This window comes from Achroia grisella, unplaced genomic scaffold (assembly GCF_030625045.1).
Source record: "Achroia grisella isolate CSIRO2021 unplaced genomic scaffold, CSIRO_AGI_Agris_v1 utg808, whole genome shotgun sequence".
Lineage (NCBI taxonomy): Eukaryota > Metazoa > Arthropoda > Insecta > Lepidoptera > Pyralidae > Achroia > Achroia grisella.
In genome coordinates this window covers 463,784-490,900 of record NW_026713029.1, presented here as the reverse complement: position 1 = coordinate 490,900, position 27,117 = coordinate 463,784, and the positions used below count along the sequence as shown (strand labels likewise).

The following is a 27,117-nucleotide window of genomic DNA, read 5'->3' as shown; positions in this document are numbered from 1 at the left end:
TGAAAGTATATAAATTAATGAAAGAAAATACTGAACCAGAAAATAACTGTAATTACCTCAACTTTCTTAAATATTATAGACTTCCATGACACCTGACCGCCTATAGCTCTCTCCTGTCCAATAGTTCGTTGTAACATCATCAACAATGCGAAATAAAGTGCATTTATAAACGTCCAAGAGCCTACAGTATATAGAAGCGAATATTTATCGCCGAGGGTAGCACCACCTGTAGCAATTGTTATAGTAACTATTTCGTAAGGAATGCCTTTCGGTTCGGTTCTTAAGTCGAATCTTACATTTTGGGTATGTTAAAGAAAAAAAAAATTATATGTCATTAAACTAACGTCCAGTTTGCAAAAGTGCGAATTGATTGAAGGCGTGCACAAGTCCCAATGGTGGAAGCACCACGTGGAGTAGGAACGCGAGAGGACCATACGTCAAATTATATTTATGGTGCACCAATAGTTCTGCTAGGAACATCTGCAGTAATGTAAACATGATGTTCCATAGACAGGCAATGGACGCTGAAACAAAATTGTTTTCAAAAATTATCTTACTACGTACATGTGATTCACATATTTTTTTAATTGTTCACGTAACATTAAAAAAATATTTTTTTTAATTTAGGTTAAGGTCCATATGTGTACAAAACACGTTTTCAATTCGGCTATATTTATAAATTGAGTAAAAACATGACAATTAAATTCGTTGCCAGTTTTTCACAATTATCTACTAAAATTAAGAAGAACTGGCAAAAAATTCAACTAGCAGAACTGAACGGTAGGGTTAGTGATTCAAAATATAATGGTGCTAAAAGGTCCTATGTCGTATTAATAAATAATTTTGAGTTTTACTTTATTGTGTGCAACTTACCTTTCTCGATTTTTCTTATCAAACGGGTTTACTTTATGTTGAGACTACCACAATATGTTCTTGGTACAAGTTAATATTTTATCTGTAGCGAAACTTAGACAAACCTTTGCTATGAAACATAGCATTGATCAGAGCCAGCATTATCATCACGGACACATACGCGAGCAGTATCAGCAGGGCATAGACAAGGTGGATCCATCTGAATATGAGGATCAGCGTAATGGCACCAAGGAGGCAGATCGGGAAAGCTGTCAAATAAGCGTAGACCAGCCAGGCGACGTATACTGAAGAGTAATCCACGTGTCGTATGCGAAATGCACGCTAATGGATAAAAGAAATTAAACATTATTCAACTTACAAATCTTATAAACACGAATGTTTGTAAGCGTGGATGGATAGATGTTTGTTACTTTTTCTACGGAATGGATTTTAATAAAAGTTTACAATATTTCAGCTCATACATTAGAATAACCTGAACGGAACCTAACGGAACGGCAGAGGCCGGTACCTAAATAATCTTTGTAACATTGACAACTAGAGTGTTGGATGGATTGACCTGACGTAGCGAGAGTTGAAGGTTAGAGCGATTATTATCAGATAAATAAGAGAAATGCAATTGTGCATATTGGAGGCATTGACGGATATTTCCCAGATTTAGTTGGGACGAGGAGTATGCCGCAGGTAGCGAAAGTGAGTGTTAATGCATTTAACCCGTTTCACAAGTCACGAGCGCTATTTGGGGTTCCTTTACTCCTTCTTTTATATAACAAACATTCCTGATATAAGATTATTGGTCCAGCCATTTCAGAGATTAGCCGGAACAAACAGACCGACAGACTGACAGACAGACAGACAAAAATTATAAAAAATGTTATTTTGGTATATGTACCGTATATATATTCATATGCATGTAATAAAAACGGTTATTTCAATATTACAAACAGACACTCCAATTTTAGTTATATGTGTAGATGTATATTCAAACTGTAAAATTAACATTAGTACCTTTAATCGGCTTAGTGTTTCCTTCACGACGAGGGCTTGAGTGTCAAGCACGGGAGGTATGAGAGCCACGGTGAAAATCAGCAGAATCCCGGATATGGTTTTTCGTACCTGATACTCTTGCATCAATGGAGATACTGGCATTGACACGAGGCTTAGCTAATGGATAAATATTGGATGAGATAATTATTAATATGTGTAGGATGGATAGTTAAATTAATATATATCGAAACGACTTAATCGATTTTGCTAAAATTTTATACCCATAAGTGGATGGCATACAATCCATATTTTTTTTATTTGAACAATAATTTTATTTATTTATATATACATATATATATTCCAAGTAAATAAAACAAAACACAAATAAAAGTGGGCTAATAATCAGATAATCCGGACGGTCCGTTCCAAAAAAAGCCGTTCTATTAACGCATTTCAAAGAAAACGGAAAGTAGCAAGAAATGCGCCATACGAACGGTGTCGCCGCGCCAGTACGAGCCGTTCGGACCAAACCTAATAAAGCGAGTCTTTACTGAAACCGTAACTCGTAACAGTACCTGTTATAAAATTGCTATATAACTTGATGATTCAGTTATAATAATAATGACATTAACTTACCATTTTAGTACGAACGAAAGGTTTATGGGATGCCATATAAATGAGACACATAAAATATAGAAGCTTGGGTAGCTCAGTCTTTCTAAACACAACGGGACAAAATGATGTGCATTTTTTACAATTTAATTGATTTTTTTTTATTGGGGGGTTTGGGCTAATATTATTGGACATACAAAGGTATAATTCTATATTTACAATTATAGTATTTCACTCCTGACTGGCGTAGTCAGTCACGGTGTGTAAGTACGAGGGTCAGAGGGAGAGAGGAGGGGATTCAAACGACTGGACTTTTTCATTCAAAAGGAATTGACCAGGATGGTTTCCAAGAAGACCACGTGGAATTCGACTTTATCATACCTAAACATATAGTTCAAATTACTAACAATCCCTTTCTCCTTGAGGTCTACAATAAATAATGGTTGAGTTAAAACAAATCGATACGATAACCGTATCGCCTTTTTTATTGTTACTTGTTTTGCTATTAAAAAATATAGGGGTTGGTGATAGATGGGTGAAAACTTAGGGTTGTACGTATTTTTTAATGCCACAATATAAAAAAATAAAAGATTTACCAATGATAAAAAAAAATGTTTAATGAAAAATGGATAGTAACCAATTCTCAGACCTACTGAATATGCATATCAAATTTCATAAAAATCGATCAAGCCGTTTCGAAGGAGTATGGTAACTAACATTGTGATACGAGAATTTTATATAGGTATAAGATTTTACATACAGCTTACATTACTGAGGTGAAAAATATAATTTAAGTATAACATACGGGCCGCTGTTTGAGCTAGGCAGACATTAATTAAGAAAACAAGAAAACTGGCTGTTGTTCGCACGGAAGTTATTTATCACTGCCATAAACACGTTACAATTCACCATATACCATTACCATTTCACCCACTGAACACCTGTTATACCAATATCCATTGATAGCCATATAAATCCCATTAACTTTGAATAAATTTAAACTCGACCAAATCCTAAAACGCGATATTATAATTTATTATATTTTATTTTATGTTCTCTATTATTGCTTTAAAACTATTCATCATATAAATATTGACATATATATGTATATACATATATATTTAGTATATAAAATTCTCGTGTCACAGTATTTGTAGCAAAACTCCTCCGAAATTGCTTGACCTATTTTTATTCAATCTTGTGTTATTTTTACTAAATTCAGTAAGTCTGTCAAGTCTATATGACGTAATATGGCGGTACACTCCAATTTTTCAATTTTTCAAAATTCAAATTCAAAATTCAGAATATCTTTATTCATGTAGGTCTATTACAGACTCTTATGATATGTCAAATCTACCGTCAGTTCGGAATGATATCGAGATGAGAAGAACTGACAAGAAACTCAGCTCGTATTTTTTTCAAATAATAGTGGAACACGTTTTAGACAATTTTTTTACATATATTCTATGATTCGGTATTAAAAATACAACTCTAAGTTTTTACCCTTATACCATCAACGTCTATTTTTTAATCGCGATATAAGCACTTCAATTTATATGGCAAAACGACGTTTGACAGGGGTCCACAACTAGTTAATAAATCAGGTCAACTAGCTAATATATATCCGTAACACATTAGAAGATGAGACTGGGTGCTTCATACGACTTTTTACAATAACAGATAGTCTTTATAAGAATTCTACATAATAATATCTATATATGAGTAATATTTAATTAAAGCAGGCGTTTTAATTAAAATCCTTCAAATTACGATGCTATTTTCCCAATTACCTAAATATAAAAATAAAAACATTTCTTAAGGTATGTCTTTTCAATACTAATAGGTGAAAAGAAATGCAATGGTATTTATTCGGTAGGTGCTTAAACACACGACATATATGTAGGTACAATTACAATAAACATTATAATATACATACACACAAAATGAAAAGAAAAAACTTAAAAAATTGCAATAATTATCTTACTAATATTATAAACGCGAAAGGTTGTGCGTATGGATGGATATTTGTTATATATGTATATATAATAACTTTTTCACACAAAAAGTACTGAATGAATTTTAATGAAACTTTACAATAATATAGCTCATACATCAGAATAACACTTAGGCTATAATTTAGTAAGATATTATGTAAATTGGGCAAAATATAATGACAAATATCAAGTAAGTGTGATGCAGACGAAGTTGCGCGGGACAGCTAGTAAAAAATAAAGTTAGGTATGCTGTTGCATTGAACTGATTATTTGGTAAATGATAAATGTTGATTGTATTACCAGAATTCATATGATGATAATAGTAAGTTTTGATTGATCGCCAGAAAGTAGGTACTTATTAGTACATACTGTGCTGATACTAGTGACGTAATCTGAAGTGTTTCATATTTTCAGTAACATCTCCACCGCCGAAATAGCTCAGTTGGGAGAGCGTTAGACTGAAGATCTAAAGGTCCCCGGTTCAATCCCGGGTTTCGGCATACTTTTTGTTTAAATAATTTGTTGTTGTACTTTTAACGTTATTAATAAAAATGCATGTATAAAATGTAACATTATACATACAATAAGAAATTTTAGGGCTTTTTAATCAACATCATGACATACGCAATTGTTTTTTTCACCGACTAACCAAAGGAAGGTTTTCTCAATACGATTGCATTTTTTTATATTTATCTTACACACTACAACTTATAATATAATAATAATAATAATCATCTTTACTTGTCTCAAACAAAAACTAATACAATTACTGCCCATACAATAATAAAATATAAAAGTAATGAAGGAGACAAAACGGTCTATAGCTCAGTGGACACAGTGAGTCCACCCTCTCTGTTATTCTGTTATAGCCTTTACCAGTAGATTATTTAGATTTGCATAATTCTTTTGTCGATTAATAAAAAAATTTATTCCTGATTTCAAGCACTAACGTTTTTACCTTATTTTAGAAGTAAAATTAGTATTTATTTTATTAAATAATATTTTTAAACATATATTATATAAAGACATGTACAGTATAAACATATGGATATGAACATATATAAACATATGAATATTAAAACTGAAATGTGAGAACCGCATATACTTACTTAGGTATACGAAGTTATATGTAACTTAATGTAATTGAGATTTAATATACATCTTAATACAAGAGACCGTGGCCCAATATCTACTTATTTTATTGTTAAATATTGATATTAAACAGGTTATATTTTAAACTCTTGACATAAACTATATAGCAAAATATTTTACACTTCATTGCTTGTAAACAAGATGACGCATTGCCGTCAATGATAACCGCGTAAACAGGTTGTCAGCCATTGATGTATTATGTACGTGACCATGCTGATTAGATGCGCTGTTACAATTATTTTGCGGTGTTATCGCCGCACCTCATTTGACATATATTTTATACGAGAAATTCTTACTAGAAACCATACATTTTGTTTTTAATTAATTATATCTTATCTTGCCTTGATGATATAGTCTTATTATTTTATAATGTCATAGACACCTATAGGTTAATTGATAGGATATGGCAATTGTTGCTTATGTAGTAATAATAACTGGACAATTTACACAGCGCCATCTAGTCCCAAGCTAGGTAGAACTTGTGTTATAGATACTAGGTAACTGATACTAATCCTGAAATACATTTTTTTATAAATACGTAATTAATACAAATGTTTGTACCGTGCGAAGAATCGAACTCGCTACCATCGAAAGTAAAGCGGTGTACTTAATCCCTAGACCACAGAGACCGTCTATTATATTCATGAGCAGCATCATAAACATCACAAAATATACTGGATTGCCATTTTTGTGGACTAAGACGTTATTCCTCAATGGTACATACTAGCTGTGCACGCGACTTTGTACGCATGATATTAAAAAAAACAGTAACTTATAATTCTGTAATTGTAAACCTACTTAAGAAAAGAAACACTAAATATTGTGGTCACCTCTAACAATACATTAATGAGAGTCTCATACAAATACGTTGAGATCAGCGTACACAAACACACAAACAAAGGGACTAATAAATACGTCGTTAATATCAGTACTACGCACAAAAACATATATATTAATTAAATATATATCGTACAAACACTGCTCCTTTACATTTTTGGTACTTACGGTTGCTATAAAAAAATCAATGGGCCTTATCACGGTGGTTTCCAGGGGAAACCGCGTGGAGATCTACCTAATACGGTACATTGCTAGCAATAAGATCATCAATCCACATTACTAATAATCCTCTTTCCCCCTTTCGACTACCTAGTCGTCAATTCGTGACCACGGTGACCTCACCGTGGTCACGAATTGACGGGACTACCAGGGAATGTCAGTATCAAACAAACCTCGTACATAGGTATCGTGGGACTAACGTGCTCTAGAACTGCCTGGCTGACAGCCGTCTGCACACCCAGGAAACCAGCTCGCAGATGAGGATTCGGGTACTCTGTGCTCTCTGTGCTGCTCACATACCGAGCACGCTCTGTGCTCCTTATGCTGAACTTCCACATATTCTCATCCTATTAACAAATTGAAAGGATCAATAAAGAGTTTTAATTATTTTGCATTTCATTTCAATTTTGATAGCATTTCTTGATTGAATTAACTTTCTAATTGTTTTTTGTTTTTCTTTTAGCATACAGTTTGGAAACCTAGTGTTGACTGTTCGGTGGTACAAAATAACACCTAAATATATTTATAGTATAATGATATTACATATATTCCGATGTCAATGAATTATATAAAGTCATTTTGTATACTAGCTGCACCCGCGACTACGTCCGCGTGGAATTTATTTTTCTAAAATAGGCCTATTAGTAGCCTGAAATAAAAAAATATATATTTTCCATCAAAAAATACCTTGGGCTTCCAAACCACCCATATAACTGAGTTGTTAATCGGCTTCTCCATAGAAAGGTTATATAATATATTGTTAAGATCGTCTTCAGTGGCCGCATTCATTATATCTGCAACAGCAAAGGTTATTTATAAGGATTTACATTACAAATACGGTGTAAATAATTAAAATATAATAATGTCAAAGAGAACAACACCTACATCTGTATTACTAATAAGGTAGGTCTCGAAGATCAATGAAAAAGTTAAAAAGAGAGCAAATCAAAATTTATTCGTTCTATAAACATGTGTATGACATTGTACCCTTTTTAAATATTGTTAAGAGACGCTATAATAATAATATTAATAACTTCATTTGTTATATTCTATTACTAGCTATGATCGCATACGACCGCGTGTTATAGTGACCTTGACCAAATATAGAAAAAATATTTAATAATCTAACCCAAAAAAAGAAAAAAGATTCCTCGTTATAGATTGAAAAAATTCGTCGTGGACGTTTTTTTGGGTGGGACCTATGTCCAGCAGTGGACGTCTTCCGGGCTGCAATGATGAGATTAAAAAATTACGATTTTCTAGTCAAACTTTCATCCCCTATTTTTTATCCCCTTAAGGGTAACAATTTTACAAACTTAGTTATATTTATAGTAGGTATTTAATGAACAGCCTAAAAAATTAGTTTCTAGATTCTAGTTTTAAAAATGACAATACTTCCATACAATCCTTGATCTCCCTTTTCAACTCCTTACAATCCTTTATTCGCGTTAAAAAGTAGCCTATGTCCTTTCTGAGGGTCTAGACTATCTGTGTACCAAATTTCATTTAAATCGGTTCAGTAGTTTTGGCGTGAAAGCGAGACACACAGACAGACAGACAGTTAGGAGGGAGAGAGACAGAGTTACTTTCGCATTTATAATATTAGTTTAACAACCCTACGTGAAAGATAATGAATTAAAAAAATTAAGAAAAGGTGTACAATACTATGCATAACCAAAATAAAATGTGCAACCAACATGATTTTCAATAACACAAGAATCTATTAATAATAAATTAACAATTCTATTTCTATTTATATGATTATAAACAAAAATAGACTTGACTCAAGTTGATATAAATAATTATGATAACCAAATTACTAAATCGGTTATTTTTCTATATTTATATACATAGGTAGACACAGTTTGTGAGGTTGTAGAAGATAATATCTGGATCTACTGTACCAATAATTGAAAATTCTAGTGTTGGATAGCCCTTTTATTGAGGGAGCTATATAATATCACGCATTGCGTGAAATGGCAGAGGAGCTGCAGTAAAAAATGTTGCAAAAACGGGGAAAATTTGGCGTAAACGAAGTTATGCGTGTTTGCTAGTCTATACATATAAATTGGAGTGTCTGTTTGTAATATTGAAGTAACCGTTTTTTACTATATACATATGAATATAAATACGGGACATACAACAAAATAACATTTTATAAAGTTTTTGTGTCTGTTTGTTCTGGCTAATCTCTAAAATGGCTGAACCAATTTTGTCGGGACCTTTATTGGCAGGTAGCTGATGTAATAAGGAGGCTATTTTTATTACTAACTTAGGCTATTTTTATTTTAGAAAAAATATTTTTTTAGAAAAATAAACTTAAATTCCACGCGGATGAAGTCGCAGGCACAGCTAGTATTTTATATAACAGAATGGTAACCAAGCTCACGCCCCGTCTATTGGTAAGTGGTAATAATCACATATATACAGTAGACATCACGTTGTTACCTGATGCCTCTTGTGTTGCTATTGCTGAGGACTGTGATATGCCTCCATACTCTGTAATTTCACTTCCATATCTCACCATTAAAACGCAGCTACAAATCAAGTTGTTAATCAGTAGATACAGGTACATAGACGACTTTATATAAAGTCTACCTATTTTTTATTTAATTTGATTGTAAAGTAATATCTGCCGCTTTTCATGTCACGACATACAGGCCTGTGTTTTATTCCGGTGTGTATATTCCTTTTTTTAGTGTTATATATTAGTGTATTATATTTTTAGTGTATTATTCTTTATTGGATGTTAATAGAATGGTGCACCCGCCTGTGTTATCGGTTTACGCTGGCGAGGCACCAGCGGAGGATGATAAGATAAATATGAGGTTAGGTCAGTTAGCAAATTACCAGAAATGTGTCATGATGGTTTCCAGAGGGAACCGCGCCTGCCTAACAGCCTGACATAGTACATTGCTAGCAGTAGGGTCATCAATCTACATTACTAACAACCAGTTTTCCCCCCTACACGTTGTGTAAAAGTTGTATATAATAGGTATTATACACAACTTTTTATACAATACGTACCTAATAAAAAAAGTCGGTATTATAGAATTAAAACTTACTTGTTTGCAACAGTTCTGCTGCTCTCAACATGATACTTATATAAGGCTCTGTATTGGGAGCATATCCTATAAAGTTGTTTCTTGATGATGCCAGGAGATCAGAGGAGGCGAGAGGAGGTTCAGGTTCTGTTTGTAATGGCGTTAGGAATACGGGTACAGCTGTGAATACTGCTATGAGAAATAGCACACCGGCAAACAAGGTTTCAGCTACCAGCAGCCTCCATCTTCGTCTAAAATAATATCTAAGTATATATAACTCAAAGATGACTGACGTAGTGATCTATCAACGCACAGCCCAAACCACTGGACGGATCGGGCTGAAATTTGGGATGCAGGTAGATGTTATGACGTAGGCATCCGCTAAGAAAGGATTTTGATTAATTCTACCCCGAAAGGGATAAAATAGGGGATGAAAGTTTATATAAAACTTTGTCAATTTTAAACCGATCGGGCTGAGACTTTGCATACATAAAGCTACTATGACGTTGAGAAAGGATTTTGATAAATTCCACCCCTAAGGGGATACATTAACGCAAAGCCGCGCGTAAAAGCTAGTTCAATAATAATAATCTATTCACCTCATAATACTTATAATGCAAGCTGTGATAGCGTGTTAGTGGTTTTTGCCAAACTAATCAAAAAAAGATGCAAAGCATCATTATTTACATTGTGGATAATAGCTAGTAGTTTACGAGTATGTTACAATATAATCAAATTCGTAATTTGTAAATGTTAATGTTTGGCAAGTTATTCGAATGTTTGTGAATTATTATAACAAATACATTCAAAGATATAGAGACCATATTCTCAAATTTGTATGTTTACTTTGTTAGGATAGGACAGTTTAGAAATTGTGTGTGTTAATATACTAATAAAGGCTATAACAAAATAGCAGGGTAGGGTGGACTCACTGCCCCCTCTGAGTTATAGACTGTTTTGTCTCGATTATTATTTATAAATTTTATAAGCAGCAACTGTAATGGTTTATTATTTGAGAGAAATAAAGATTATTCTGAATAAAACACAAAATGCTTAAAACTATTCTATTGCCGTAGGTCCTTACACTTCTGCCTGACTTTAGTTCGCTAGGCGTTCAAACTTCCATTCAGGTCATCGTAATTAAATGGAAACAATAGACTCGTTTCCCTTTAATTGCAATGCGTCTGTTAGAATAGGATATGACATCAATCACAAGAGTATAGAATACTTTCTATTCAACTTCACATTGATAAAACTGCTGTTAGATGGTAATAATTAAATGAGATATTAAATAATTAAAGACATACTGTCTTTGTAGGTAGCATTTCCATATAAGAATACTGGAGTGTCGTTGGAAACGACTTCTGTCACGTTTCTTCGGTTCTTCCAGTTTCTTGATTGAAAACATTGCAAATTCTAAAGATTTCTAAAGAGTTTTATGAAACTTATAATAGTTTTCTATCAAGAAATAATATATTTTTTGACGTTGACAATGACAGTAAAATTACCTACCTACTTTCGAATATTTTTCTTACATTTGACATTACTCTCTTGTGGTATGCCATTCACCCCGATTTTAGGGTATTTCGCCAACAACAAAACGGGGAAACGTCTTTAATTTATAACTAGCAAAGAAAATGTATGTATATTATTTGTAAATATCATATCCTATATAATTTCCTAACCTAATCCTTATCCCTATTCGACATTACTCTCCATTTATTAGTTGTTTTAATAATTCAATAGTTGAAAGAATTTTTTTAATCAGTAGCGTATTCTAAATATTTTATTCATTGCGATTGGTAGGGATGGTGATAAAAATAAATAATGCATAAGTTTCCGAAAGTCTCCTATATGAATAAATTATTTTGACTTTTTTTCTGTAGCTTAAGGTACAAATGAATGAACTGTACAAAGGAACTTGCGGCTCACTTGATGGGAGTAATTTCAGGCGCCCATAAGCACTCGCAACTCCAGGGAAATTTCAAATGCGTTGCCAGCATTATAGGAATAAATTTTCTTTAAGGTTTCAATATCGTATCGGTTCGGAAAAAAACTCGTACCAGTGCTGGAAAGTCATTTAGACATTGAGTTTGCAAAGAAACCATTTTCAACCTCCCTGACGAATAATCAAATAGGAAAAATCCGAAACATGATTTCCCGATTACCTTTACTACCTTCATCAATATAGTCAACCTAAACCTTAGAGTCACGCAAATACAATAGTCAAATATTTAATAATAGGTCATCGACGTTATAAGTGATTTCCCTATACCAAACAATACCTATAAAATAGCTACATGTATCTGAAACATTGGAAAATAACCTCTAATACATTCTAATAAAGATTAAGTACATTAACTAAATATTGAAACGCGAAAATTGTCATATGCGTACTAAATAGAACTTAACATAATTATGTGAGTAATATATATAGACATGATTTATGATGTTATGTCAGTCCCAAGCCTTTGATTTAATAGAACAAGATGGCTCACCTAACAGTTTGTGTTGGAATTGTTCTTCTAGTAGCTCTTAATTTCATTACAACAGATGCAGGTCAGTGGAAATAATACAGATAATTTTTAAGTTCATGATAATATATGGTGTACCCGGAGTTAATGGTGTACGTTGTAGGGATACTAGTAGAAGATTACGTGTTGAAGATGAAGTCAGGTCAGTTAGCTCATCATTGCGAATTGACCGGGAATAACCCATTATGAATTCCAGGAGGAACCCCTCGAAGTTTACCCTAACAATTTCACGCCATATATTATACATAACTTATTACGTATAAAAAAATCCAAATTTTTATATGTATTAATTATTCCTTTAGAAGTTTTCATGCTAAACTGTCAAAAACATTTCAGACTTATTTTTGTTTAATTAAATTTACTACGAGAATTGACATTCTCGCAAACGCAACAAGCACAGGTCCTCTGATGATAAATAATTAATGTATCCTTTGACGCCGGGAAAATCAGAGATGTAACGTGCGCGTTGCATTCCACAATTTAAGTGTACCTACGCGGGAGGAGGCTCCTCTGAAATCGCACTGTCCCATACAACGTAGGTAACGTTGTATGGGGATGAATTCCCTGTGGATGGCTATCAATGCGATGGTAAAATGTAGGCTATAGGTTACGGCTTTCTGACCTTATCGAGAAAATTAAAATTCAAAAAATTCTAAATTCAAAAATCATTTATTCATGTAGGACATTTTAGCCGCTTATGAACGTCAAATTTTTACACAATTTTTTAATGTTCAATTTGCATTTTTTAAGCTTAATTAAACAATATTCAACAACAATAAATTATACAACCCACACTTCAACTACTTTACGGAATCCAAATTTTAAGAAAAATATTAACGAAACTCATATCATAATTTATTTTATTTTTTACTTCAGCTACTCGTGAAGCACGCTCACCGCAATTTGGATCCTATGCCAATTCAAACGCACAAGCCAGCGCTGGTGCCTACGGCAGACCAGGTTACGGTGGTGGTAATTACCAACCCAGATTTATTGGTGGCGAATATGGAAGACTAAGAGGTCCACCCCCACCTCCACCTCGTTTTGACTATGGAAGGGGTTATGGAAGAGGATTAGGCGGTGGTTCCGGGTCTCTGAGTATATCGAAAAGTATTAGCATAAGCCGGGGTGGCGTCTCGCAGTCAAGTGCGAATTCTGCTGCGGGAGGGAAGTGAAGACATTATAATCTTCTTGCTTAGTAGATATATTAATTATTTAGTTTATACATATATACTGATCAAGACTGTTATCGCAGATGCAGTGGTCAGAGGCATTGTCAATTATCGATGTTGTCGTGTTGACACGTTCATTAACACGTTCAATTTTCGGTCGGAATATTAGAATCCATTGTGTCTTGTATTAATTTGTTAAATTTATATATTAACTGATTGTTATTATATTAATAATTAGAATTAATTGTGATTTATGTAATTGTAACCAACCTCTCGTAAATGAATTAATTGTAACAGTGCAAAAAGGAAATTTAAAGTTATTTTTTTATATACCAAATTGTGTTTCTTTTATTCAAAATGTATTTTTTTATACACCTTCTCGACTGTAATACCACATGGGGAGTCAGGGGCATTGTTAATTGGTGACGTCGTGATAAATAACAGTATGTTTCTATCACGGAAAAATCGGCAGAAATATAAATGGACACAAATTATTTTTGGTGTCGAGCAAATTTGATATTCCGACATTTTATGGTATACTCTAGCTGTACCTATGGTATCGCCCGCGTGAAATTTATAGCCTATGTGTTAATCAGATGTACAAGCTATATTACTGTAGTTTCATCAAAATTTGCACCTTTTTTATCCTACGTGATCCTATCCTTGTTATACTACGTGATATACTCAAGTCAATTTATCAACTAGTAGATCTTTGTATAGTTATTATGAGAAACAATATATTGAACATGGTTTTTTTGTTCAGATATAGTGCAACACAAACCGTCAGACTACAACTCAGTACCATGAGGTCCTAACCCGAGTAGTTGAGATTGACAGTTGGTTTGACGCCTTATACATAGTGTCAAACTAAACAAAGCCTATGCAACCAGCATAGGCTTTGTTATATTAACTAGACCACTTACATAAATACTTAAATATATTTTTTGGTAAATACATGCATTATCATATTCATGAATACTGTGCGAGGAATCGAATCCGCGCCCATCGGAAGTAAGGCTGTATGCTAAACCCATAAACCAACGAAGTAAAGTTATGTGATAATTTTAATTATCCTGTCTAGATTTTGGTTATTTTTTGGTGAAATTGCAATCGATGGGCTAATTGACCTAACTTCACAGTTACCCTGTCATCCTTCAGTAGTGCTCTGCCAACATAAGCTATTGACGCAGGCACTATACCATATCATGATAATACAAAAATAGAACTACCCTGTTGATGATTACTCTCAGGAAGGTGTAGAGTCAAGGATAATACTGATAATTCTTGTCTACGAATTAATTCCGATCGATCGATGTTGAACAGTATTTCGCAATCGTTGATGGGTACGTTTTATAATACTTGCATGATAGTACTCATACTGGCCCAGGATACCATACATATTTTATTTCCAGTTTTCCTTTGCTTACATCGTAGCAAAGGAATAGCAAAGGAAAGCTAAATAACACAAAACCCTGACTTGCTGAAATGTAATTATGGCCACCATAAAGAAAAATACCATATCTATATTAACAGTGAACAGATGCTGCTTGTAGGGCGTAGGGACTGGCCTGCTCTGATAACTATGACTGATTTATTTTGTACTCCAGTAACTAGTTATATTAGTTTTGTCAATCTTGCTATTTGGCGGTTTGTATTCACACAAACCTTAATGGTGTAATGCTGAACAATATTTATTTAAAAGAGTAACACGCAAATTTGATTCTCGTTAAAAAGATGACTATTAAAGTTTGATTCAAAGAGATTTTTTCTGTATCTATTTGTACTTTCTAAGAGCATTACACCGCTCTATATTTATTAGATAATTTAGTTCAGTTCAGTTCAAAATATTTATCTGTTATCCTTCAATTGGTTATTATTGTGGGAACACCTTGTTTATTAATTGATAATTCAATTTAAGGTTTTAAACCAAAGTACTAAGTACCGACTACTTTACAAAACCCCTAGTTCTCACAGAATGTGTGCACACTACCAAAATTGTGTGAATTATCTAAAGTGCTACAATACAACCATATGTTTACATTACCAATTGGTGGACGCCACCAGACGAGGTTACTATTCTTGGAATACGCCTAATATCTCACCAATCAATTACCTATAAATGTGACAATTTTGGATTGTCTATCTCAGAGCTGTCTGAACCTTCATCAAGATGGTTAAATCAATATTTGCCTTATTAGTACTGATCGCATTGTCAGTTCAAAGTGTGCAGAATAGTGCAGGTATGTTTTTTGGGAGATATCAAGCACCTGCTCAACATTTATAGAGATAAAAATAGAATTGGAATAATATCATTTTGTATATTGTATTCAGTGTTTATAGATTTAGTCTGGAATATCTACTTTATTTTTGCAGATGCTGCATTAAAGAGAGTAGTACGTTCCCCTTGCGATGTTTGTGGTGATGGAGATGGATTCCGACCACCACAAGGACCACCGCCTGGTCCTCCACGTTGGCCACCGAGGTTCCGCTCACACCACTGGAGCGGATACGCACGAAATTATGATGGATCACAGCAAGGTGTATTCAGCGGTGCAGCAGCTGCTGCTGATGGAGGAGCTCAAGCATCTGGTCAGGCATTTTCTGTGGCCACATCAGGAAGTAATGGTGGTTCGGGTGGTTACGGCAGACAATCCGAATTTGGTAATTCGGGTGGTAGATATAATGGCCAGTCTTCTGGTTACGGTGACACTTCTAGATATGCAGGACTTTCAAGTGGAGGTGGGCAATCATCGAGTTTCGGTGGATCTGGCGGCGGTCAATTTCAAACAAGTGGAAACTTCAAAGAATCACAATATTCTTTCCAAAAAAGTGGTGGCAGTCGTTTTAATTCTAATGGTGGATATGGCCAATCACTTCAGTCAAATGATGGTTATAACAGAGACACGCAACAAGCCCATTCGGGAGGATTTGGTGCATCTTCTCAAAGTCAAAGCTCGTCATTTGATGCCAGAGATACAGGTAGATCGGGTGGCCCAAGAGAACTTGGAAGATTGAGAGGTAGTGGTGTATCAGGAGGATATGGTGTGGCAGGTTCTGAACTGCAGCAACAACGACAGCAACAGGTACAGCTTGGATCCGAATCGGGAAGTGGTTCATCTGCTACTAGTGGTTCATCAGCTACTAGTGGTTCAACTGGAAACTTTGGTTCTGGCTCGTATGGAAAATCTAGCGCACAATCTCAAAGTGCATCTGGATCAAACGTTGTGGGCAGCGAAGGCATTTCTGGAGGGGGTTATGGTACTTCTAGTCAACAGTCGTATCAAGATGCCCAGTCAGCGCTTGGTGCTGCTACCGATCTAGCGTCTCAAGGCCAGCAAGCATCTCAGACATCAGGTTGCAGTACCTGTGGAAGAAATGACTATGCCCAAAGTAACGCTAAAAGCCGCAGTGGCCCAGCGATCGCAGTGTCCGTTGGTGGTAAATAATGTACGTAATATTAATTACTGTTATTGTCTGTATAATTATATTATTCCTACAAAATTCGTGATTACATTAAAATAAATAGTGAGAAATTTTTGTTTTTTCTTTAACTAAATTAATTAGAATCATTCTACTTAGTCAACTATAAGCATAGGATCAAAAATTAACAATGAGTATTTTAAACTAGTGACAAACAAAGGACATCCAGTTAAGAAAAGTTACATATAGATAAAACCCCATATTACCTCTCCTGACTCCAAAGTGAGATGGAATAACGTATTAGAAATATGTATTGAAGGTTGCATTGATATGTTACTCTTTAATATGTCATAAACACAACAATACCCACGCATTATTAATTCACAACCTGAAAATATGTAGTATAGAGTTGTAAGAAAATTGAATAAATCGGGCATTTATACCATATATATATTATGTATAGTATCAGAACAAACATATCAACATTGATATCAGGGTTCCAGAGCATTGATTAAAGCTTATATAAACGCCTTTGGTGCCAATATGATACCTTCATTTGGCATCTTTGTAATGGAGAATTTTGGACTTTAATAAAGTGTGTTTTAATATTATTATTTAATGAGTAAGGAATACAATTGATTCAGATATTACCTTTTATTATGTCATCATAAACCACAAGTAAATTACATTGCACACAAATGTAATATAAAGTAGGGAAATGTATACAAAGCAATGGGATTTACCTGTTACTACACGGTATTGACACCTCTATAAGTGTACCTAATTATTTATCACCAGTATGCAATATAATAGATGATTCTTAGGATTTTTGTAAACAACACGCTATTTATATGGGAGGACTATATAAAAATGTAACTTAGAACAAAAATTTTAGATCAATAGAACAACATGTGGAGAATAGGTGTAACTGCAGTACTGGTAGTTTTAATTATAGAAAACTCAGTTGCCGATAATCAATGTAAGTATGTCGTTTGAAGTGTCAACTCAACATTAACGCCCTTGGTAGTTTAGTGGTTTAGCACACCACCTTACTTTCGATATTAATATTTATTTCATTATCGGCATTATTATATATAATGCATGTATTACAAAAAAGTTGTATCTACGTGTTTGTATCAGTTGTCTAGTATCCATAACTAAGCTCTGCTTAGCTTGGGTTTAGATGGTGTTGTGTGAATTGTACTGATATATTACTACAATTAAATTTACGTACAATTTCATCTGAGGTGTTGCTTGTTTAGTGAAAATGAATGTCACTTGTTAGTCTATTCTTGAAACCAATTCCGATAGATTGTCAATGTACTGATATTATATGTTGTTATAGTCTTGGAACTAAATGGAAAATTGTAGTTATTTATTTCGTGATCGTGGAATCAACTGACTTAAGAGTAGACCTGGAAGAGCCATCTGTCTTTTCAGTATCTACCACCAATAAAGAATTATAAAAAAATATATTGATTAAGTTATTCTGATGTTGGTATGTGTAAGTAATACCACTTAAATAATCCAAAACTTTTTGACTGTTTACCAGAATATCTGTCGATTATAAAAATTAATAATTATCTTGTATTTTGTAAGGCATACACACTATATTTTCTTTGGCTGTTGAAAAAAAGAAACTATATAAGCCAAAAAAATTGATTACAAATTTAACCGCATTTTCAGATGGTAACATAGTGCATCGGTTACGTCGCTCACCCTACTACCGCGACTGTCCCCCGCCGCCATATTGGCCACCACCTCCACCACCACATTGGGGCCATCGACCACACCGGTACTGGGAGCAAAGGCAACCATACAGAGAGTCATATAGTGCAGCCAACGCAGCATCCAACTCAGGATCTCAGCAGCAGCCACCGTGTGACTCCTGTGGGGGTGGAAATGGTGGCGCAGCAGTTAGCAACGCTCAGAGCGACACAGGGTCAGCAATAGCTGTCGCTGTAGCTAAAGCCAACGGTCACTGACGTCACATCTGTCTACACAGTTCAGAAATGTTATAATCTTATCTTAATCATCATTATCATCCTTACATAGTATAAAATACAGTCACTGTCCTGTCTGTATGCTATATATCACTATGTTTGCTTAAATCTTTAAAACTATGCAACGGTTGTTTTTTAGATAGAGTGATTCTAGAAGAAGGTTTATATATACACACCAATACATGTACACCCGTGCGAAGCCGGGGCGAGTAGCTAGTAATATTATAAACACGAAAGTTTGTAAGTATTGATGTTTGTTACTCTTTCAAACAGATACTACTGAAGAGATTTTGTTGAAACTTTGCAGTGACATAGCTTATACATCAGAATAACATATAGACTATAAATTTCACGCGAGTGAAACCGCGGCCACAGCTAGTGATATGTATATATCCATCTATACTTATAAACTTCCATGTTTATAATAATAAACGTGGAAGTTTATAAGTATAGATGGATGGATGACACTGTAACTACAGAGTGGCTTTTAATTAAATTTTACAATAATATATTATAGATTACTAGCTCTGCCCGCATTTTCATCTGCGTGAAATTTATAGCCTATGTGTTATTCTTATGTATAAACTATGTTACTGCAAAGTTTTATCAAAATCCATCGATCTATCCATCTATACCTACTCACAAACGTTTGTGTTTCTGTTTATGTATAATAATAATAAGATTATTTTAAATTTATTTACTGAGTCAAATTAAATAACATGATTAGATGTAATATTAATTTATTAAAATATCATATTTTGTAATTTAATTATTGTTTACAATTTATACAAAATTTTATTTAAGTGATCTTTTATTTTATGGTAACTCTTAGCTGTACAATTCTATCTCCACTACACGATTTAGCAAATTGCACTAGAATATCTACTTTATATAGTGGTTTAAAATAGAAGCGACTTGATTTTGATAGCTTCGATGGTCTAGTTGTTTAGCACACCGCTTTACTTCCGATGGTAGCGGGTTGGATTTCTCGCACGGTGCATTTATATTTTTGAATACGATTGTTTGTATCTGTCCGAGTGTTTTCTATGTATATTATGTATGTAGTTAGAAAATATCAGTTGTCTAATAACATAAAAGCTGAACTTTGCTTGGTACTAGATGGCGCTATATCGATTATCCAGGGATTTCATCATTATTATTAGTTTATTTTTTTATTATAGTAGATTTTGTATACTATGTATTGCTCTACATTTTTATTATATGCAATATGTACCTATAACTAATTATTATAAATGGTCCAATGATGTTTTCTAATCATGCATCAACTTACAAGAATACAAAGTTACATACAAATCAGTCCAGCCGATTAGGAAGAGTTAGATGACAAAATAAGAATTATACATATTATTGTATCCTATTTGATACTAAAATATACTATCCGTCATACTTGTGAACGGGTGCTGCTTGTGCGGTGACTGGTCTATTCGGGTTACGAACACTGAATAAACTATTTGCTTTTGATAAAATTGCAATAGCATATGCTGGTGGTCATTCTATTCTCCAAAATTTAAATTGAAATGAATCTGTATTATTGTAAACATGTACAACCTTGTTTTTTTTTATTTATGTGGTTGTATATTGGATTGCCTTTCAATACAGCGGCTGCGCTTTCGGTGTACGCTCGCTAGTATTAGGAGTGAAAACAAATTAATAATTTTGTTCCTTTTTTACTGGGCCGACGGCATGTGAAACGAGCTGAGTTTCTTGTTAGTTCTTCTCATCTCGAAAGCACTCCGAACTGACGGTAGATTTGACATATCATAAGAATCTGTAATAGACCTACATGAATAAAGAAAAATAAATTTTAAGTAATATATGCTTTAAAATGACATATGAGGGTACCGAATTTTAAGTGCACTTTCATGTTACCAAGCATATTTTAATAATGAACAGTAATTTGTTACAATCTATCTTAATATTAAAAAAAACTATCCATCAGACTATCAACCATGAAATTAACAGTACATACCGCTATGCAAATATATTCGTTTATTGCAATACTTGAAAACACCTCAGGTCACATCAAGTGTATTTTTAAAACGTTAGATTGCTTTGTATTCATATTACTTCCGTTACTATGTTTATGAGTATGACTATGCGATATTATTTACTGTTTAATCACAACAGTTTTTTTTATATTGACATTTTTTTTATTTTTACATACAAAAGTTTGTGAGGATAAATGGAATAGATGGATGAATGGATGTTTATTACTCTTTCATGCATAAACTACTGGATGGATTTTAATAAAACTTAACAATAACATAGCTTGTACCTTAGAATAACACAGGCTGTTAGGTGTATATACGGCTTCCTCATCGATTACGATTTTATAATAGTTTAGTTGTCAAATACTGATTGACATTATTGTAAAAATATTATAAAAAAGACAATACAATTCTTCTGTTACAAACGTACATATTATTTATTAGTAAACATATCATCTCAACACAAAAGAACCCCACCACAACATTGGTGGAGGGGAGGTTGGGTGGAAAGATGGTACTCTTGGGTGAAAAGATGCTACGCTTGGTGGGAAAGATGGTACCCCTGTGGGATGAAATAGAGAGAGTAGCCATGGTAAACACAAACTCAAAACTGATGTATTGGAAGCTCTGATGTATTGGAAGCTCATTTGCTGTAGGCTATCCGAATAGCACTTCATGTCTACGGGAGGATGTTAGGTGTATATACAGCCTCCTCACCTATTACGATTTTATAATAGTTTAGTTGTCAAATATAGATTGACATTATTGTAAAAGGAAATTATTAAAACACACTACAATTCTTCTGCTGCAAACGTACATATTATTTATTAGTAAACATATCCTCTCAACACAAAAGAACCCCACCACAACACAGGCTATACCTAAATTTCACGCGAGTAAAACTGCACAGCTACAAAATAATAAATGAATGTATCTTATTTTAACAATTAACACAATTTATTTATCAATCACTTATTTAAAATATAAATTATGTATAAATACATATAAAAGATAAAGAGTTTAATCTACATATAAATATTTATATTAGTTGTCTAATATCCATAACTTAAGCTCTGCTTGTCTTGGGACTAAATGCCGCTATAAATACATAGATATTGAACATAGAATACACTCTGACCCATACAAACAATCATACTCATGAATATATTTTTTTGTACTGTACGAGAAATCGAACCCGCAACCATCTGAAGTAAAGCGGTGTGCTAAACCACTAGACCACTGAGGCCAATACACAATACACAATTACTAATTATCGATCATAAATATGTACGGAACAACAGTAATATAATATCTCAAAACATCCGACACGTCACTGCACCACGCACTATATAATCTAAGTTCAAGTTCATTACACTCAAGGTTATGAACGTACAAACTTAAGCTTGTTGACCACCTTCAATTTGATAATATATAGATTTCAATAAATAAATGCTTTCAATTTCTATATGAACACTTTATTGCAAACGCTCGGATGCAGTAATAATATTTATTAGAGATAATGTGAGCACATGTGTACCTAAAAGAAGATAAAAACAACATAGTTTTTTGTTAAAACAAAAAAATTACTTCAGCTTCTTATGACTGCATCATGACTAGGGCCCTCACAGAACACTGCAAATTGAACAAACCTAGACTTGTGCACAACAAAAATCTGCAGATTTTTGCCAACTGAAGACGAAACGCCACTACACATCCTATCTATATGGTTGCAGCCCACTCATGCATAAACGTAATTATCTCCTTTGGAAAGTCTATAATCTATCCTGAGGAGCTAAAAATCATCGCTTCTAAGAATATCCTTCAATTCTTGTCCAGGTAGCCAACCCTGAAAAAAGGCGAGCACAATAGATCTATGTGGATCGCAGTGCTACAGGTCCAAGCATCTGACAATAGCCCAAACTCCCCCCAAAAAAGGACCTATCACTAAAATCTTTATTAGTTAAAGGTTGTTGTATATGTCAGGTAGTTATATATCATTTACTGTCTATGTGTGCTTTCAAATTTTCCAATTACTCTTTTATTTTAATTATTTTTAGGTAGACTGTAAAAAATCGTCAGCGCGAGTTTTCTCACTTCAGTCTCACCTTATTCACCCGCAAAGCTTAGCTTAGCTTGCTTTGTCTAAAATAAAAAAGTGGACGACTATTCTTTATTTTTGACAATGGCGTGGAATTTAATCAAAACGTTAATTAGATAATTTATCTAAAATAAAAGCCTAAGTTATTATTTATTGGCAGATAGCTGATGTAATAAGGAGTCTTATTACATCAGCTATCTGCCAATAAAAGTCCCGTCAAAATCGGTCCAGCCATTTCAGAGATTAGCCGGAACAAACAGACAGATAGACAAAAATTGTAAAAGAAATATTGTGGTGTATGTACCGTATTTATATTCATATGCATGTAGTAAAAAACGATTATTTCAATATTACAAACAGACACTCCAATTTTATGTATAGACTATTACTATTTATTAAGAGCATATAAAAGAAAGATATTTATCTCTTGACATTGGTTAAACAACTTAATAAAGATTACGCCCACACAGAGCCTTGTTATCTCCGTTATAGGCAAAAATTACATCGCGAATAATTTATACAAAACCTTATTTCAAGGTAGGAAACAAAACATTACACTTCCGGTTATTAATAGCTGTGCCCGTGATTTTTTCCGCGAAATTAAAATACATAGATTATCGAAAAAAATATTTTCCGCCCATCTTAAATACAAAGTGTATGCATCTTTTAATGACCTGATAAGTAGTCAAACACAGTATGTGTACACACTATATATAGGTTTTGTAAGAATTTGGTATTTTAGTAGCACATACATTAATATAGAAAATAAGTCATAAATAGAACTCTTAAGACTTTGCTTATTAGTTTATAAGTAAATAAATAATTATTAGTTTTTATTGTAATAATAAAGTTACAAGCCAAAAAGGCTGCCCCCAGATCTGCAGTGCTATATTTAGGAAGCCCTTAATATTCATGACTTGCTCGAATGAGATATCACTGCTTAGGAGATTTGCGGATCCGTCCCAAACTACTATCGTGCTGTACGAAGGAAATATTGGACATAATAAAAACAAGAAGAAAAAGAATAATTCTCTGAAAATCAGTTTTAATTGTGCATTTAATAAAATTATGTACAATTTTATTTTGAAATACACCCTAGTATATATTTAAACTTAATTATAACTCTATTACAAAACTAAGTTTCATTTTTTTTAATAAATAATTTGCATAAGAGCTTTTAAATATTTTAAACGAAATAATTGTGATAACTTTGTGTTAATAGTATGGGAAAACTATTATTTCCTCTGTATTATAAGATAAATGTACGTACATTCTGCAAAATTTATATATTTTAAAATTCATACTGTAGTAATAAGGTTTATTATTCAACAATTCAATTTAATAAGATTTCTTTCATAAAACTAAGATAATATACCAAATATAAAAATACTTTTGTCTGTTTTGATGAGAAGCAATAGTAATCAATAAATTTTTATTATTATGAACTCAATAAATATTAGAAATGAAAGATAAGCAGGACGATTAAATAAAAGTATTTTACATAAAATTACCATTACAATAATAGACACATATTATATTACTCTATATTTTTTATATAATTCTATACTTAGACTATATATTTCACAGTAGGTACTAAATTTACTTACAAAGACAAATAACCATAATTATTAATAACGTTAGAATTTAATAAAACCACCAATTATATAGTTATAAACATTTTAAATCTTAGATCTTCATTTCACCAAAGCAATTTATTAGCAAAATCACCAGTTATTCGCTCATCCGCCCAATTTAATTGATAACATTATGCTTGGCCCATAAATCGTGGTCCAAGTTTATAATTAAATCGCTATTTATTAAAGGCAATAAAATCTATCGTTTTCCTAAACGAATAATATACTTCCGAAACCGCATACTCCATATGACGGTATTGTTTACAAATTTGCATTGTTTACGACTTGTTTCCGTGAGATTTTAACAAATAAAACTTCAATGTCTCTGCATCTGAGACGTGGGGGATGGCCTCGTACCAAACTATAAAACTGCTTTGATCCGAAAAAAAATCAACACACCCAATAAAGGAATATTCATCAAAACATGTCCAGTTTTCGATTGTTACCGTTCTTTTTTGCGATCGTGTCTATGGGATGGAGCCCATCCATGGCCCAAGGTTGTAATTTTTTATCGTTACTCTATAATCTCAGCGTGCTGTCATGATCGCGCCATAAATTCGCGATATCGACTCTATCAGCACCGTTAGATAATTGCGCGTAATGGGACCCTTTGTGTTTCTAAATTTGCAGATGCTACAGCCGAGAGTGGAGCGGTCAGCGGCACCGTGCGGCTTCCACGTGGTCTAATTAAGCGGAAATTGTGCTACAAATATGGAATTTGCGAAGGTGGAGGTTACCAGGGTGGTTTCCAGGGTGGTCACCAAGGGTTCCAAGGAGGATATGGACAACAGGGTTATCCTGGACAAGTTCCTCCAATAAATATAGCAATTAGTCAATCCCAGTCTTCGGCTAATGAAGCAGGCGGCGGATATAGTAATGGATATTATCCCAATAACTATCAATATAATTACCCTAATCATGGTTTCCCGTACAGGGGAGGATATGGTGGCTACCAGAAGCCTGGTTACTTCAACAATGGTCAGGGCGCATACAACAGTCAGTTTAACGGAAACTTCTACAGCCCTGGTGGAAACGGAGGTGGATATGGTTTCCAAGGACCATCGGGACCATTCTTTGATGAAACTCCTGATGAGGAAGGAAACGACCATGAACGCGATGAGAATAATAATGGTTACAATCAAGGACAACTAAACAATGGTGCCAGAAACTTGGCAATTGCAGGAAGTTACGCAGCAGCGGGCGGAAGAAACGAATAATATTTAGTAGTCTATAAATATAGCAGAATAATATAAATGTGATATTTGTCCACATTGCTTAAACTCAGTGATAATTCTACACAAAAGCTATATTTATGTAAATTAATTGCAGTTATAAATGATATAACATTAGCATGAATACATAAATTAACTCGCCGCTATCCCCCATTATAATACGAATGGTATATTCAGGAAATCCCAACCTCCTGCTATTCACTTAAGCTCCTATCAATTCGGATCATTTTTTATAATGCACATTTGATTAGCGAAAGTCCACCTTCAGGTCTATAAATTTTGAATACTAAATCTTTACATATTTTGTGAGCTTCATCTGTCTAGCAGATTTGTGTATTCTTAAGTAAATGTGTGACCTATAGATTTTAAATAAATTATTTATTATAAATATTTTTTTTATTATTAAGCTAATTGAAATTGTAATTTATTTCCAATTGTAAATAAAATTCATATCTCTCAATCTTTATAACTGTTATATGAGAGAAAAAGAGGGACAGTAAATTGTTGGTATATAAATTTTCAAGTGCCGCTAAGGATTTTATGAATGAGAACGTGTCAGAATTCCTTTCCTTTCTTCTAATTCTAATTATAATTTAATAATTAGTAGTATATATTTACTACTACTGTTACATAGAGGTAAGTAGAACAAAAAAAAGAAAAATAACCCAGCATTACTTTATGCTACCTACTGTTATTTTACCCTGGGGTATGTTCCTTACCCAAGCGCAGGAAAATATTGTTTCAAAAATAACAAAAGAAGAAAAGAAATTGTTTTGCATAATACGAAAAATACATTGCTTGCAACGAATTCGATATCAAAGATGTGCCTAACAAATATTATACCTACCTTTTAAATAATGACATCAAGTTTCCGCAGTAATAAAAATTTTAGATCATTTATTTTGGGGTCTATAACCTCAGATTTCAAATATTTAGAATCAATATTAAAAAATGGTATCTATTAAATTTTATGATGATCACATTTAATGTGAAATTGATTAATTGACAAATAATTTCACCTTTTTTTATTTTGACCAAATGAGAATTTTGTATATTGGAATAAATGTTATATTAATGATACATTAGTATAACATGTTAGAAACAGTGATAAAATTTGTAGTAATACATATTTATAATATAAACATATTTATAAATTATAATAAAAAATAAATTAAGTACCATATATATTGGAACTTGAACCAAAACAACTAGGATTATGAAACTTAAAAGTCTTTCTATCCCATCTTCATATCCCATCAAAAACTAATCTTTTCACTTTGCAATTCTGTATAACCTACTG

At 33.2% G+C, this 27,117-nt stretch overlaps 5 protein-coding genes and 1 non-coding gene across 6 annotated transcripts in view; 5 read left to right on the top strand and 1 right to left on the bottom strand.

The window, feature by feature from the left end:
* The window catches only part of LOC131851824 (ATP-binding cassette sub-family A member 17-like), a 30,571-nt gene extending 19,448 nt beyond the window's left edge, over positions 1–11,123 (bottom strand). Inside the window, exons 1-8 of the mRNA XM_059202387.1 lie at positions 11,023–11,123; positions 9,737–9,966; positions 7,359–7,465; positions 6,845–7,018; positions 1,879–2,034; positions 978–1,194; positions 345–524; positions 57–226 (exon numbers count right to left, since the gene is read on the bottom strand). Of these exons, the coding sequence (XP_059058370.1) occupies positions 57–226; positions 345–524; positions 978–1,194; positions 1,879–2,034; positions 6,845–7,018; positions 7,359–7,465; positions 9,737–9,966; positions 11,023–11,123 (1,335 nt within the window). The remainder of the gene's footprint in view (positions 1–56; positions 227–344; positions 525–977; positions 1,195–1,878; positions 2,035–6,844; positions 7,019–7,358; positions 7,466–9,736; positions 9,967–11,022) is intronic.
* On the top strand, positions 4,891–4,963 carry Trnaf-gaa (transfer RNA phenylalanine (anticodon GAA)). Its single transcript has one exon. It is a non-coding gene; the product is annotated as a tRNA-Phe (tRNA).
* A 1,081-nt stretch (positions 11,124–12,204) lies between the features above and the next one.
* Positions 12,205–13,424, top strand: LOC131851886 (uncharacterized). Its single transcript, XM_059202453.1, has 2 exons — positions 12,205–12,274; positions 13,126–13,424. Exons 1-2 carry the CDS (start codon positions 12,205–12,207, stop codon positions 13,422–13,424), a joined length of 369 nt encoding a protein of 122 aa, XP_059058436.1.
* Positions 13,425–15,591: 2,167 nt separating this feature from the next.
* Positions 15,592–16,867, top strand: LOC131851822 (loricrin-like). The gene is made up of 2 exons (XM_059202386.1): positions 15,592–15,661; positions 15,795–16,867. Exons 1-2 carry the CDS (start codon positions 15,592–15,594, stop codon positions 16,865–16,867), a joined length of 1,143 nt encoding a protein of 380 aa, XP_059058369.1.
* Positions 16,868–17,750: 883 nt separating this feature from the next.
* Positions 17,751–18,826, top strand: LOC131851877 (uncharacterized). The gene is made up of 2 exons (XM_059202440.1): positions 17,751–17,820; positions 18,528–18,826. The coding sequence occupies exons 1-2, from the start codon at positions 17,751–17,753 to the stop codon at positions 18,824–18,826; spliced, it is 369 nt and encodes a 122-aa protein (XP_059058423.1).
* A 6,183-nt stretch (positions 18,827–25,009) lies between these two features.
* LOC131851878 (ATP-dependent RNA helicase A-like) lies at positions 25,010–25,874 on the top strand. Its single transcript, XM_059202441.1, has 2 exons — positions 25,010–25,082; positions 25,216–25,874. Exons 1-2 carry the CDS (start codon positions 25,010–25,012, stop codon positions 25,800–25,802), a joined length of 660 nt encoding a protein of 219 aa, XP_059058424.1. The 3' UTR covers positions 25,803–25,874.
* Positions 25,875–27,117: the final 1,243 nt, after the last annotated feature.

Bases quoted from the DNA above. Each gene is read 5' to 3' on its own strand.
- LOC131851878 (XM_059202441.1), top strand. From the start codon at position 25,010: ATGTCCAGTTTTCGATTGTTACCGTTCTTTTTTGCGATCGTGTCTATG. The intron at 25,083-25,215 runs GTTGTAATTTTT...CTAAATTTGCAG, and splicing joins GAGCCCATCCATGGCCCAAG to ATGCTACAGCCGAGAGTGGA.
- LOC131851886 (XM_059202453.1), top strand. From the start codon at position 12,205: ATGGCTCACCTAACAGTTTGTGTTGGAATTGTTCTTCTAGTAGCTCTT. The intron at 12,275-13,125 runs GTCAGTGGAAAT...TTTTTACTTCAG, and splicing joins TTTCATTACAACAGATGCAG to CTACTCGTGAAGCACGCTCA.
- LOC131851822 (XM_059202386.1), top strand. From the start codon at position 15,592: ATGGTTAAATCAATATTTGCCTTATTAGTACTGATCGCATTGTCAGTT. The intron at 15,662-15,794 runs GTATGTTTTTTG...TTATTTTTGCAG, and splicing joins AAGTGTGCAGAATAGTGCAG to ATGCTGCATTAAAGAGAGTA.
- LOC131851877 (XM_059202440.1), top strand. From the start codon at position 17,751: ATGTGGAGAATAGGTGTAACTGCAGTACTGGTAGTTTTAATTATAGAA. The intron at 17,821-18,527 runs GTAAGTATGTCG...CCGCATTTTCAG, and splicing joins CTCAGTTGCCGATAATCAAT to ATGGTAACATAGTGCATCGG.